Genomic DNA, 14,041 nt, shown 5'->3' with positions numbered 1-14,041 from the left:
GTCAACATAAAGTAGATAACTACCCTAGGAAATGTGTCGTACAATTGGCATAACTGGTTGTGCTGATCCTAATAGATATCCAAAGATGTAGTCCACAAATGATGCACCTGATCCATCCCCATTACGGCATTACCCATATGCAGACATGCTACTAGAATTAGTAGACCACCATATCCATATCCATAAGCCCTGTACGGTACAAGCCCTTGGAATTTTCAAATTTCACCAAAAATTCTTAGATTTCGGCATAAATATTGCAGTTTCAAACTTCGGCTAGGATTACATTTCGAACTCTACCAAAACTACCAAAATTTAGCAAATTCCACAGTATGGGTACACCATCGTACCATGTTCCTCCGAAATTAAAATAACAGGTCAAAACACTGAGCTGAAACAAAATTTCATACATTGGCATATATATGAGAGTCATGGCTACTTTTTTATTACCTAAAATATCCTCAAATAGTTCATATATATATATATATATATATATATATATATCCTTTGACTGGTTGATTACTCCACTTCATAATAAATCTAATGTCTCTCTCCCTTTTAACTCTTTCTCTTCCCCAATTTATAAAATATAAACATTAATATATCCCTCTCCGGACTCTTGTTTTCTTGGTCAAACCCCTTGTCCTATTCTATACGTTAATTATTGCTTACCTATTAGGAAAATGAGATATTCAACATTAAAGAAAGTCAACCATGTTCTGAATATTGGGATATATGTCTTCATATTGTTAATACTGATATCTAGCTAATCCTTAGTTGATCAAATTGAAGTGGCTAATCCAAAACAATTTCTATATCGATTCAAATCTATCATTGTATCAACATTTCTATATTTTACTCCCATTCATTATCTCTATAATAACATACATAGACATAAATAAATACAGAAATCATAGACAAAAAATTGCAACTTGGATTATACAAACATTGATTAGTAGCAATCAATTACAATTTAGAAGTAAAACAACATAAAACAAAACCTAGGATTTTTTCTTATCAACAAATCAATTGTCTAATAATTATAAACACAAGTACATCCCACGTGCATTTGCACTCCCATTTACACACACACACACACAGAAGCATACCATGCAACTTTCTTACTTCTATCTTTCAACAAAAATGGAAGTACCAAACCTATAATAAGGCAATGTGGTGGAGGTTTGATGAATCATACCTTTGAGAATATTCAAAGCAAGAAAAGTCATTCTGTACAACTTTTACTTTCAAATCGGAGTGGCCAGACAAAATCTAATAAATGCATAAAAAACAATGTAAGCAAGAAATTCTGATCAGGTCTATTGAAATGATAAAAATTAAAAAATTAAAAAAAGAAAGAAAAAAAAAAGGCCCTTCTGAAAGTATTCCACACCTCCTTAACTAATTTTTCATAGATGATCTCAGGAAGATAGGCTAAAGTTGTACCACTATCAACTACTGTCCCTTTTCGTGGCCCCGTCTCAAATAAATCTTTCGGGACTTGGAGGGCAACACCACCCACCTCAACTCCTTCCATATTGACATTGTAATGCGATCTATAACAAGGGTAAACATTTAAGTACATTAGGTACATAGTCAGGGTCTATCAAATTGAAGAAAAAGAAATAAGACCTTGAAAAAGCAAAAGCGCTACAATGCAATATGAGAATATGTTAGCAAGAAAAAAGGCACGAGACTACAGTTATTGTTCCACAGTGGCAATAGAAGTTATCAAGAAGTTTAAAGATCATACAAGAATTATGTGAATTAAGCCAACCCACCATTCAGGTAACAGGAAGCAAAATAAAGATAGAACGAAGAAAAAGAGGACAAAGTGGTCCTCTTTCTAGCAATCACAGTTGTCAAGGCATCAAATAGGAGCCGCCCAGGCATCTAGGTGCATTTTGTGGTATTGTACGCTTTTAGTGTTATCAACCTAGGTTCAGCAATTATTTATGCCAAATTTCATTTAAGTAATTTATTTGTCTCAAATAAAGAGGTGCTTTCATCTATACAATAGTTTAACTAAATGAAATAAGGTAGGTGAAAATTTTCACAAGACTATTGCAGGAGATCTTGTTGAATCTACAAATTCCATAACCTGAATATAGCTTAACAAGTTAACATTGCTATAAACCAGAAATGTAATAAAAATCATAAAATATCATATGGGGTTCTCATTTGGGTTTTAGGTTGAAAGTTGTGGAAAAGAATGATAGAGTGTATGTGAGTTGGGTAAAGAGATAGTGACTCAAGTTTGGGGGCAATCTGACAGATGGATTGATGACAATCTAGGTTTTTGTTTCGGTGTTCTGAAATATCGATCTCAAGGAGGTGATGGTGGGATTAGCCTAAGAGAGTGAGTGTAAGGGTTTATGAGGAGGAGATATGGGTCAAATTTGGGATTAAACTGATGGGTAACTTTGGTAGGATTTAGGTCCTTTAAGTCTACTGTGTATTGGGCCCATTAAAGAATGGGTTCTAGCTGTTGCATACAGATTTAGTGTTAGTTACTCAGTTTATTCCATGTTTTGGAGTCGAACCATGGTTCATTTGGTTCAGTTAATTCTTTAAATAGTGTAAGTTCTGGTCCACTTTAAGGACAGAACAGTCATTTTAAAATTCTTTTAACTGTAAGTTCTGGTCCACTTTATGGACAGAACAGCCATTTAATATTTGAGGTTAGCCATTATTAGGTTTCTTTTACACCTCAATGCATGAGAGTAGAATTTCTTTTTATTTTTTGGGTTGAATAAATTATCATTTTCAAAACCAAACAGGGAGAGAAGGGGAAGAAAAGTTTTTTTTTTTCGGTGGGGTGGCAGGGAAGACATACAAAAGAGCTAGCAGGGGTAGACCAACCACAGTAGGAATGCCTCAAGATAGAGCGACTAAGACCTACGTAACAACAAGAAACCTGTTCCAAACACCAACCTACCAATAGCAGCACAAATTGAATTACTATCAACAGGGCAAAGTACTAACAACCACTCACTATAAAAGTTCTAAATGATCCTAAAGTTGGGCCAAATGGAGCATGTTGAGGGATGAGAAAAATAGGTGATAGTTGTCTTCAATAACATCCCAACAAAAGATCTTGAGGTAAACCAGGTTCTGGTCACTCTCAGGATTCTCTCAAATTGAACCAGATAAGAAATACTCCCCGGGAAGTTAATTTCATTTGGTAACCCACGGGGAAGGAAATTGGGACAAGGTAGCTACGGGATGGATTGGGAAGTTAAGGGTCTCAACAATATGGGATAGGATTTTAGAGTTTGGCTTTTAATTATACCCAAAATGCTTTTGATGAAGAAATTCGGAAAATCTAGGGTAACAAAGATCCCTAGATGGGTTTGGTTTATTTGGGAAAATTGTATCTTGGGCATGGAAAGGCTTGGGGAAGGTCAGGGTTTTAATAAATTCAAAAGAGGAATTGTGGATTGGGGAAGATATCGTTTTGAGATATCTAGATACACCCCAGCCTGTGGTTTGGTCTTGGGACAATCTTGGGGATTCTTGAAAGAATTCTTGAATTACTGAATTTTCTTTCTTCTTTGTTGATCTCTGTTAAGAACCCGATGATCAAATACCGAAATACTAATATTGAATTACTAAAATAATATGCAAGAACAATTAATAAAGACAAACTGGTTACAATGGTGCCAGACACCCCCACAGTACACTGCTGCCAGTCAACCTACGGCTGCCCAAACACTCTCATAAAATAATCCTTAACTCCTCCTGACATGTTACCCCTATTTATAACCCCTAATCAACCCTAATTCTCTCTCTCTCCCCCCCCTAATTCTCTCTCTCTCTCCCTCTCTCCCCCTCAATGTAGCATAATACCGTGATCCCAAGGCCCTATCAATCTCTCTCTCTTTTTCTTTTCTTCCCTCTCTTCTCTTTTCTTTCTTGAATTTCCTAACTGCTACAAGATCAAGAAGGGAAAAGGAACAAGGAAGGAAGAAGGGGAAGGGCTGGGATAGGGTTGCAGGTGGAAGGGAACAAGAGGGAGGGGTGGGGCTTGCTGCCCCAAGGGACAGACGAAGGGGAAGGGATGGGGGCTTGCCGCCGCAAGAGGAAAAGAATGGTGGGGTGGTTGAGCAGGGGTTAGGGAAGGGGCAGGGTCTTCACTTGTTAAGGGAGTGGACTGGTACACTCTTGCTGTTGTAGGGAAGGTTGTTAGGCTGTCGCAGGCTCTTGAGTTTGAAGAAGATTGAAGACAAGTTGCAGAAATTCACACAACCATGGGGATCCACCTTGGGACCCATGACTTCAATTCCTTCAATGCTCAATTTTATTAATCCAGTCTAAGTTGTAATGCTAGGTATAGGGCCCTTAAATAGCAAATTACAAAGAAGGAAAGACACTTAAGACTCAAACCAATTAACTAACAAACTTCCGACTCTAATTGGGGATCCAATTTGGATCAGAAACCCTTAACCACTAACAACTCAACAACTAACTAACAACTAAAAAGGTCTCTTAAGTACCACAAAAATTAACCAAACAAAATAATAATTATCCAGAAGGAATCTTACTTTAAAATAGATTCCAACTGGGACTCCCACATAGAGATGATTAACTTGACCATGACATAATCAACTAGAAAGAAGAAAAAAAAGTAGATCTTGACTCCTGACAGGACATGGAATCTAATTGACTGATGAGACCCCAAGAAGGGGTAAAAATAACTAAAATACCCCCTAGGGCATTCGACCAGCCCTAGTTGCCTCATGGCTAGGGGGCTGTTTTGGGCCCAATTTCCGGGCCTCCTTTGGTCCACTGACCTTGGTTACATCAGATCTAGTGGCAAGGGACCTGGATATGATGGTGAAACAGGAAAGACTTGGTAGGGAGACCATCACTAAGGGGTCCCCAAATAGCAAAAGAGTGCCTAGGGTTGTGACCCTTAAACTATTTATTGTGCCAACTACCAAGGGATAAGAAAGCTAAGGCCTAGAGGTGCAAGCAAGATTCCACGTAGAGGAAGTGGAGAATGTCCCACTGGGGAAGCAAGCCATAAAGTTCTATCCCAATAACAGGGTTAGGGAAGAGAGGCCCAGACTGGATGAGACCTACAAGGAAGGGAGAGAAACGGGGGGACAGGGCTGAAAGTGGTGAAAGTAGTAGCCTTAGGGACCCTAGAGTTGTAAACTACTCTAGCACCAAGGGAGTTGTAGAGGATTCCCAAAGGGTGCCAAAAGTCAAGCCAAAAGGAGATGGAGGATCCATAGGAGGTAGAGGAAGAGATGGAAAATAAGGCAAAAGGGTTAAGAAGGAGAAGATTCCTCCAAATCCAAGGGGGCAAAAGGTATTTAAATAGTCTTGAAAAAGCCAGATTTGAGACAGTAAAAGTGCACTCAATTGACTCAAATGGCTGTAATTTCCTGCTGTTGTAATACAACTAAATATAAAAAAGGGTAGAATTGTCTGTCTCTAGGATATTTTTACTATAAGTCTATAACAGTCACACATTGGGAATATCTATTTTTTCTCTATCATATCATTATTATATATAAAGGCTAACTATGTTACTCTAACATGAGTCAAAAATTTTCAGACCATTCAACATGGTATCAGATCCACAGATCCAAGAAATCTTTGAAAAAACACCCTACAGATCCTGTCCCGTTGCTCCTCTCCTTTGCCCAAAGCCATCACCCCTCTTCCCACAGTGGCCTAGGACCATCTCTGACACCTCCGCCTGGTCTTAGTACCACCGCTAGACCTCCGCCACCCTATTACGAGGTCTTAAGGACCTCGCATTCTTATCATGAGGCTTCTAGGGCGATCACATCCTTGCCACGACCCTCCCAAGGCCATTGCCCCTCTACCGCGAGGTTCCTAAGATCCTCGAATCCCACTGGAAGCCTTTTTTCCTTTCTACTAGGGTAGTGCCTCATCTTTGCAATCCTCCTAAGGACCTTCACTACCTTGCTTCCCATCTTCTCAACCTCTTTTTGACCTAGTGCCTCCCTTCTATGGCATTTTCCCCTTGGTGGTGAGCACTTTTCTCTTACCAAGGGTTTGTTTTTCCCTATTTATGGTGTGACCATCGCCTCTGATCAATTATTTTCTTTGATTCGGTGTGATGGCCTCTGATTTGGCTACCACCATTTCTAGTTCTTCTAGAATAGAGGAAACTCAGGTTTCATGGGAACATGATTTCTCCCCATTCTAGATGACCTCTATCAAACTTAACAGGACTAATTGTCTCCGATGGCCTCACGTTGTTGCTCTTGCAGTAGGTGCATGTGGTGTTACAGGTCATCTTCATGATACATCTATAAAACCCTCCAATCCTGGTACAACACAAGACAAGTGGGAAATTGATGAAATGCTTGGAATGGGGTTCCTACTTAATTCCATTGAACTCAGTATCGCAGAGAGTAATCTCCTTCTTCCAGATGCTGCCACCATATTGAGAGTTGCCAAGGAAACCTATTTGAAGGTTGGGAATGATGTTCAGTGTTCTGAAATTCAGCAAAAAAATCATCAATTACAACAAGAGCTCACTATTGCCCAATACTACAATATACTCCGTGGGTATTATCAAACTCTGAACTTTTACCATTACTTTACTTCAACTTGCACTGCTAATGTTGCTGCCTATCAGAAGTGGGAGGATAAATTATGGGTCTATGATTTCTTGGCTGCACTAAACATCAAGTATGATCAAATACGGGTTCACATCCTCTCATGGGAACCTTTTCCATCTTTGGAGGAAGCATATGCCATGGTTGACTAAGGACAACTGCAGACAGCGATGGTTCACACTTAACTGCTAGAAATATCTGCATTAGTGGAGTACAGGAGGCTCTTAGACACGTATAGATGATTCTTCTCGTACCTAGGTAAGTGTGAAGTGCTGTAAGTTACACGGCTGAACAACTTCTTCCCGTGGAGGGGGATTAAATGCTAATTGAAGTGGAAATATTCAAACATCTACCCATCAAGCAAATCTGAAAGACCTGAATGCTTCAAAACCTCTTTCCTCGAATGAGCTCCAACAACTTCATCAGTTGATGACCATACTTCAAGCATCCTCTTTAGACCAACTTCCAATGCTAGTGTAGCCTCTGTTATGGTTCCCTCCTCAGAGTCTCATCCCACTCAGGTACCTTAGGTTGTCACAATGTCTCCACAAGTTCTTCCTCATGGATAATTGACTCAAGGGCAGCTGATCATACGACTGGTTTTTCTACTGGGTTTTATACTCGTTTCTCTGTTCCTTTGAATTATAATGTTAGTATTGCCGATGGGTCTCTTTCCTTTATCTTTGGAAAGGGTTCCATCATTTGTTCACCTTCTTTACAGTTATCCTCAATTTTGCATGCTCCGAACTTTTCTACTAATCTCTTCTCCATTAGTAGTATAACCGAGATTAGAACTGCAAAATAACTTTTTATCCCTCTTATTGTGTGTTTCAGGAGTTGGAAACAGGGTGCACGATTGACACTAGTAAACGGCAAGGGGAGCTCTATCTACTAGACAGTTATGCATCAACGTTGATTACAATCTCCAACTTCGATTCTCTTGCTCTTTTTATTTTACTACCATGGCATCGTCGTCTAGGCCACATCCCTTTACCCACTTTAGCTAAACTTCCATATTTGACTAAGCGTTGTAATTTAATTGACTTTCATTGAGATGCTTCATTTTGGCAAAGCAGGCTAGATATGTGATGCAAAATTAAAGACATATCTAAGAAAGAAAAGGCCCAATGGGTTAGGCCCATCAAAGGCCTAAAGCTATTACCTGAATCAGCCCATGGCTTTCATGGGCTAGGACTGTTTTAGTGGGTTAAAGTTAGCCCACATATGTTGAACTTTAGAGTCTAGACCTAAGCCCAAGTCTAGATTTTAAAAAGTCAATAAAAGGGGTTGTGGTTTGAAAATAAAAGAACTCATTGTCAAAGGAGTTTTCCTTTGTCAAAGAGGTAGGTAGTAGTTGAGTTATTAATAGGTAGGTGGTGTTAGCTAGTGGTTGGATGTTACCATTAGTGTTTATGTCTCTTTAGAATGCTATATAAAGAGACTTATGTAAGAGGTGAAGACACGACTTATGAATTGAAATCAAATTGCTTGCTAGCATTCCTCCACTTTGGATAACCCTTGTGTTTGATCAAGGTAGGTTGGTGTTCGATCCAATCGATCCACCTTGCGGTGTGAAGCCCGGATGTTACATGTTACATTGTCATTGTCACTTTCTCCATTATAGTTCTGCCCCTGTTTGAAGATCTATTCATCCCGTATTGTTATGTTATTATCCTTATAATACCACCCTAGTTTCAGCCCTTTTTCACATCTAACTTCAGTTTCATCTTAAGTCTATCAACTCTAAACTTAATTCTCTGTGAAAGGTCCTATTTGGCTACTGTTTTGATCAATCAAAATACAGTACAACATCAATATGTTTACCCTGTTTCTAATAATCATAGTAATATTCAATTTTCCGTTATTCATTCTATGTTTGGGGTCCCTCTCATATCGTTTTTACTTATGGTTATCGTTGATTTGTCACCTTTGTTGATTGTTGCACTAAAACCACGTGGGTTTATTTGCTTCACCAAAGAATAATGTTTTTTCTTGTTTCAAAGTTTTTCGTAACATGGTTATCACTCAGTTTGGGGCCACCATGAAAATACTGCATACTAATAATGGGACTAAGTATACAAGGGAATTTTCCTCTTATCTTGCTAATCATGGGATTATTCCTCAGAGTAGTTGTGTTGACACTCCACCCAAAATGGAGTGAAGCTGAACTCAAAAATAGATACCTTCTTAAGGCTGCTCGATCCCTAATGTTCATTATGCACGTTCCACCTCAATTTTGGATAGATGTCATTCTCACTACAGCCTCAGCCTACCTCATTAATAGAATGTCATCCCAGGTTTTGCAACACTGTTATCCCCTTGAGTCCTATTAGGTACAGCAGCCTTTACTGTTCCTCCTAAGTATTGCCTTTGCCCAAAATCATCATCTTCATGGTAAGCTTGATCCACATGAGTTATAGTGCATATTTTTTCATTAGTCTACTACCCAAAAAAGCTATAAGTGTTATCATCCTCCCTCTGTCGGATGGTAGTTTCCATGGATTTCATGTTCCAAGAGAAAATTCCCTTTTTCCCTACACCTCTTTAGGGGGAGAGTACTAGTGAAGAGGTTCCGGTTGTTATCCCTCCTTTAGACATTTCCTCTAATATCCTTGCTAATGATCCTCACTTGGAAGGTGGAGTTACTATTCAGAAACAATTGTTGGTGGACTAAGACAGTGATGTGCAAGGGGAGCAACAACCGACCCTGAAATAACCTCCCAAGACTTATCAAAGGAAATCAAAAAGAGAAGGTCCCCCTACCATGCCTAACCGATTGGAAGCTCTTACTCCTAGTCCTAAAGAGACTATTCCAGGTAAGTCACTTTCTGAACCCGCCTCAGATCCATCTTTAGACCTACTAATTGTAGTGCAAAAACAACCACAAACACGCACCAAATACCCAATTTCCAATTTTATTTCATATTAGGCCCGATCCCCAAAATTTAAGAACATTGTTTCTTCTTTGTCCTTTACTTCTATTCCAAACACATGGCAGCTGACACTAACTCACTCAAACTGCAAGGAAGCAATGGATGAAGAAATGAGAGCTCTGGGAAAAAGAAAAGAAAAGAAAAAAAAGACACCGAAACGTGGGATTTGGTGACCTTACCTATAGGTGGGTGTTTGTATCAAGCACAAGGCAGATGGGACTATGGAGAGATATAAAGCAAGATTGGTGGCCAAGGGATGCACTCAGGCCTATGGATTAACTATCAAGAGACATTTACCCAGTTGCAAAAATGAATACAGTACGGGCTATTCTCTCATGTGCAGTAAATCAAGAATAGAATTTGCAACAACTTGGTGTGAAAAATGTTTTTCTTAATAGAGAAATTCAAGAAGAACTACATATGGATGTACCACCAAGGTATACCACGACTGAGACTTATGGGAAGGTGTGTAAGTTTCAAAGAGCCTTGTATGGACTGAAGCAGTCTCTGCAGGCCTAGTTTGGGAGGTTATATAAAGCCATGGTGTCTATCAGCTACAAACAGAGCAATGTTGACCACACTTTGTTCATCAAGAAGAAGGATTTCCATACAACTATACTGCTAGTGTACGTAGATGATATTGTGATCACTGGAAGTGGTGAAGAATAGATGTTAGCCCTAAAGCAATTTTTGGGAACAAAATTTGAAATCAAGGATATGGGAAGACTCAAATACTTCCTAGGTCTTGAAATACTGTGAATTTGCTGACTGAAATTGGGATGTTAGGGTGCAAACCAGATGAAAATCCCATTGACCCCAATTTACACTTGAAGACAAAAGGAGAACCAGTGGATAAAACTAGCTATCAAAAGTTAGTTGGATAGTTGAGTTAACTATCTCACAACTCAACCAATATCACCTTTGTTGTTAGTCTGGTAAGACAATATACGCATGATCCTCATTCTTCACACCTAGATGTTGCCTTAAGGTAGTTCAAAGCTACTCCAAGAAAAGGAATTCTGGTTTCCCCTTATGGACACCTAAAGATTAAGGCATATATAGATGTAGATAGGGCAGGATGCATTAATGATAGAAGATCTACCTCTGGGTACTGTACTTATATGAGAGGAAACATGGTAACTTGGAGGGCAAAAAACGAGCAATGGTTGCTAGGTCTAGTGCTGAACCTGAGTTTAGAACCATAGCATAAGGAATTTGTAAGGTGCTATGGTTAGAAGGGCTATTTCAAGAACTTAGACCAGATTTGAAACACCTACACAGCTGTATTTGGAAAGCAAATCAGCAATCAGTATAGCTCATAATCCAGTACAACATGACAGAACCAAACATGTGGAGATTGATAGATACTTCATCAAGAAGAAGACTGAGTTTGGACTGATCTGTATCTCTTTTGTGTCATTTGACAACTAGAGGGCTGATGTGCTTACAAAGAGTTTTGACTACTAAAGCCTTTAGTAATATCACTAGCAATTTGAGCATGATAAATGTCGTACCAACTTGAGGGGGAGTGTTGTAATATAGTTAAATATTAACAAGGGCAGAATTGTCTGTCTCTAGGATATTTTTATTATAATAGTCCCACATTGGGAACATCTGTTTTTTCTCTGTCATATCATTATTATAAGTAAGGGCTGACTATGTCACTTTGACATAAGTCAGGATTTCTCAGACCATTCAACACCTACACACCATTTCCTTAAGGCCTTTGCCATCAGGTTAATGTAGATCCTAAATAGCCCCTCATCTCCTTGACACTCAATACCTACCCCCTGCCAATTCTGTTTTCACGATCTTGGAAGGACCTGCTCTTGGCTGACCCTGCTCATCCAGGGCTAAATTGCTAAACTAGTAGGAGACTTCCAAAGGCAGCAACTAGTATGCAGAAAACCATTGAAGACAGATTCCACAGTCAGAGAGGAATGAGAGACAACTTTAAACACCTAGCACTCCAAAACTTCCTCCTCAAAGGTAAACCAGCAGGGAATTCACAAACTCCAAGGATTGGACCTAGCAGATTTTAAAAGTCAGCATTGTCTATTCTTTCCACCAATTAATAGGGGACAATGAGCCAGATAATGCAAGTCCAACTCTTATTAGGAGTGGACCAATTCTAATTGGAAAGGAAATTACACCCTCACTCATGCATGGAGGCTTTAAACAGGTCCTATTTACTAATTAAGTAAGAACAGAAATGACCAACTGACCTTGATTCAATTGGACCAAAAATTAGAAGAAAGTGGACCAATCAAACAACAGCTCAGTTGAAAACATAAAAGGTTAAAATTAAACCAAGTACAGAAATAACTATACCCCTACTATAGAGAAACCTATAGAGATCTCTGTAGATCTTGATGACCTAATTCAGATGGACATGGAAGCACATGTTTATTACAGAGTGTAACTGGGCTTATTTTCTTATTCGAGATACTGGTTAGGAGAAAATGCCCCCTTGGTTGGGGTTCCAGGAGAACGCCTCTTATGTACTGTTCTTCTATATTACAAGTACTTGCCAAAAAAGATTAGTACTACAGTTGTTATGCTAGTGGGCAGCTTCTTGGACTTGCTGACGTAGATCTTTGAATAGGTATCAGTTAAAGTTTGAATCAAGAGTATTTATTTTATTTTCTCAGTTTCATTCTCTATATAGTGAGTCCTGTTATTTTTCTTCTTTGAAATTTGCATATAAATGGAATTTTTTGTTGACAGTGTGACTCTGGGATCTCATTCCCCATCCCCTGAAATTATTCTCTTCCATAATCTGGCTATCCACCAAAAAGTTTCACTGTTGGTTTCAAGGGTTTCCTGACCAATTATTTTATCTAAAAGTATGTGACAGGTAATGGAATCTAAGGGGCATGCTAGCTTGCTAGGCAAAGTAATATCTAACTTGTTGATCTGGGTTTGAACTGATTGTTCCTGCTAGGCATGTAAACCAGGATAGTTTGGTAATCCATTTTGGCAAGGATAAAAGAATTTAAGAAAATGTTGTCTAACAGCTCACTACAATTAAATCTTACATTGAGATAGCAAACTTCAAAAGCTATGAGAAATCTCAAGCTGTATCTGAGGATGAAATGCTCCCATTTGCCAATTTTATTGTAGAATCCACACTTTACACTTCAAGTTTACTTACCCTTTTCTGTCATTGTGATTAAAAATAAAAGAAATCTATCCATGTTTTCATAGTATAACATTCAGATGCTACTAAAAATGCAAATGAATATGGTGGTTGCTAATTATGGATATTAAAAAGGATCAGCATTACTAATGTACCCTCAAGAATGAGGGCCAGTTAATAGGACCCTAAAGAACCGGTTTGCTTACAGCAGAACAAGAGTAAAGCTTTCAGATTTAGGGGAATTGAGGATTTAGTGGGTTTATTATAGGAATTAACATTGGGGTTTATAACTCAGACTTAAGGGGGCAGGGCAGCAGATCGATCCAAGTTTGTACTGAAATTAGGTGACTGGAACTATGATCCTAAATTTTAGGGGTTTTGAGAAAACGTAGGACCAGACGAATAATGGGGTTTCATCGGGAACTAAGGACTGAGACACCCATTGAGTTCGGGTGAAGTGGAGGGGATACTCTCCTGAAATCCTGATGGGATTTCAATGCTTAGAAAGAGTGTAATTTGAGTTGGGTTTTGGAATAGAACTAGGGTTGAGTAAATGTAGGGTTCAAAGGGATGATGGAGCTATAACAATAATTGAATAGGGTACACTGTAGGAGGAATTCTTGAAAGGAAGCACAGACAAAACTGGTGGTTGTATGGCCTGGAATTTAGGTCAGAATGAATTAAGGTTTAGGCCAATCCAACTTCAGAAAAGGGGGATCTACTAAGGTTTTGATGGAGGGATGAAGGGGCTTTTGGATTAAATTCAAAAGTACGCCAGGTCAGAGGGTGATTCAATGGATACTTAAGCTTGTTTTAATTGAGGAATTGGGCTGAGGAACATAGGAATTAGTTAGGGATTGAGGAAAGAACCAGAAATTCGAAGCAGAAAACTAGGTTAGAACATTCAAGACAACTCATGGTTGTTGCTGATCTTCAATGGCAACAATTTTACAGTATGTTCCTCAGAAGAATCATTGTAGAGAAGACGAATCTTCAACTTGAGTTGATGGGGAGATTGAGTACAACCTCTTGGTCTTCTGTGTGACAATAATTTGACTAACCCCAGTCCCAACAGCAACTTGAATTTCAAACACTGTGAGGCCAACCAGCTTAGACTTTAAGCACTAAGCAAAAGGGCATTGATCCCACACTGTAGACGAAAGCAACAGTAGCAGCAACTTGCAAGCAACAAATATTTGATTCTTTTTCTCAAGTCTATGTTCCATCTCCATGATGTAGCATATATATAGGCTTAACAAACATCAGAAAGGGAACCTTGTTAGTTAAGCCAAAGCTAACAAGCTAATCCAAAAAAAAAAAAACTAAAATGGAACACTACTCTCCTACTCAAATCGAGGGAGAGTGTGGGC

The 14,041-nt window shown here is 38.9% G+C and overlaps 1 protein-coding gene across 2 annotated transcripts in view; it reads right to left on the bottom strand.

Annotated features, from left to right (window-relative positions):
- The window catches only part of LOC149010219 (aspartic proteinase 39-like), a 37,829-nt gene that overhangs the window by 14,620 nt on the left and 9,168 nt on the right, over positions 1-14,041 (bottom strand). For both annotated transcript variants that reach the window (XM_089161795.1, XM_089161796.1), the window contains exons 5-6: positions 1,391-1,553; positions 1,196-1,269 (exon numbers count right to left, since the gene is read on the bottom strand). In XM_089161795.1, the coding sequence (XP_089017921.1) occupies positions 1,196-1,269; positions 1,391-1,553 (237 nt within the window). The remainder of the gene's footprint in view (positions 1-1,195; positions 1,270-1,390; positions 1,554-14,041) is intronic.

The sequence above is a fragment of the Hakea prostrata genome, chromosome 7 (assembly GCF_041222555.1).
Source record: "Hakea prostrata isolate BN-2017 chromosome 7, UWA_Hpros_2, whole genome shotgun sequence".
Lineage (NCBI taxonomy): Eukaryota > Viridiplantae > Streptophyta > Magnoliopsida > Proteales > Proteaceae > Hakea > Hakea prostrata.
The sequence above is the reverse complement of the archived record's forward strand: the minus strand, read 5'-3'. Positions and strand labels throughout refer to the sequence as shown.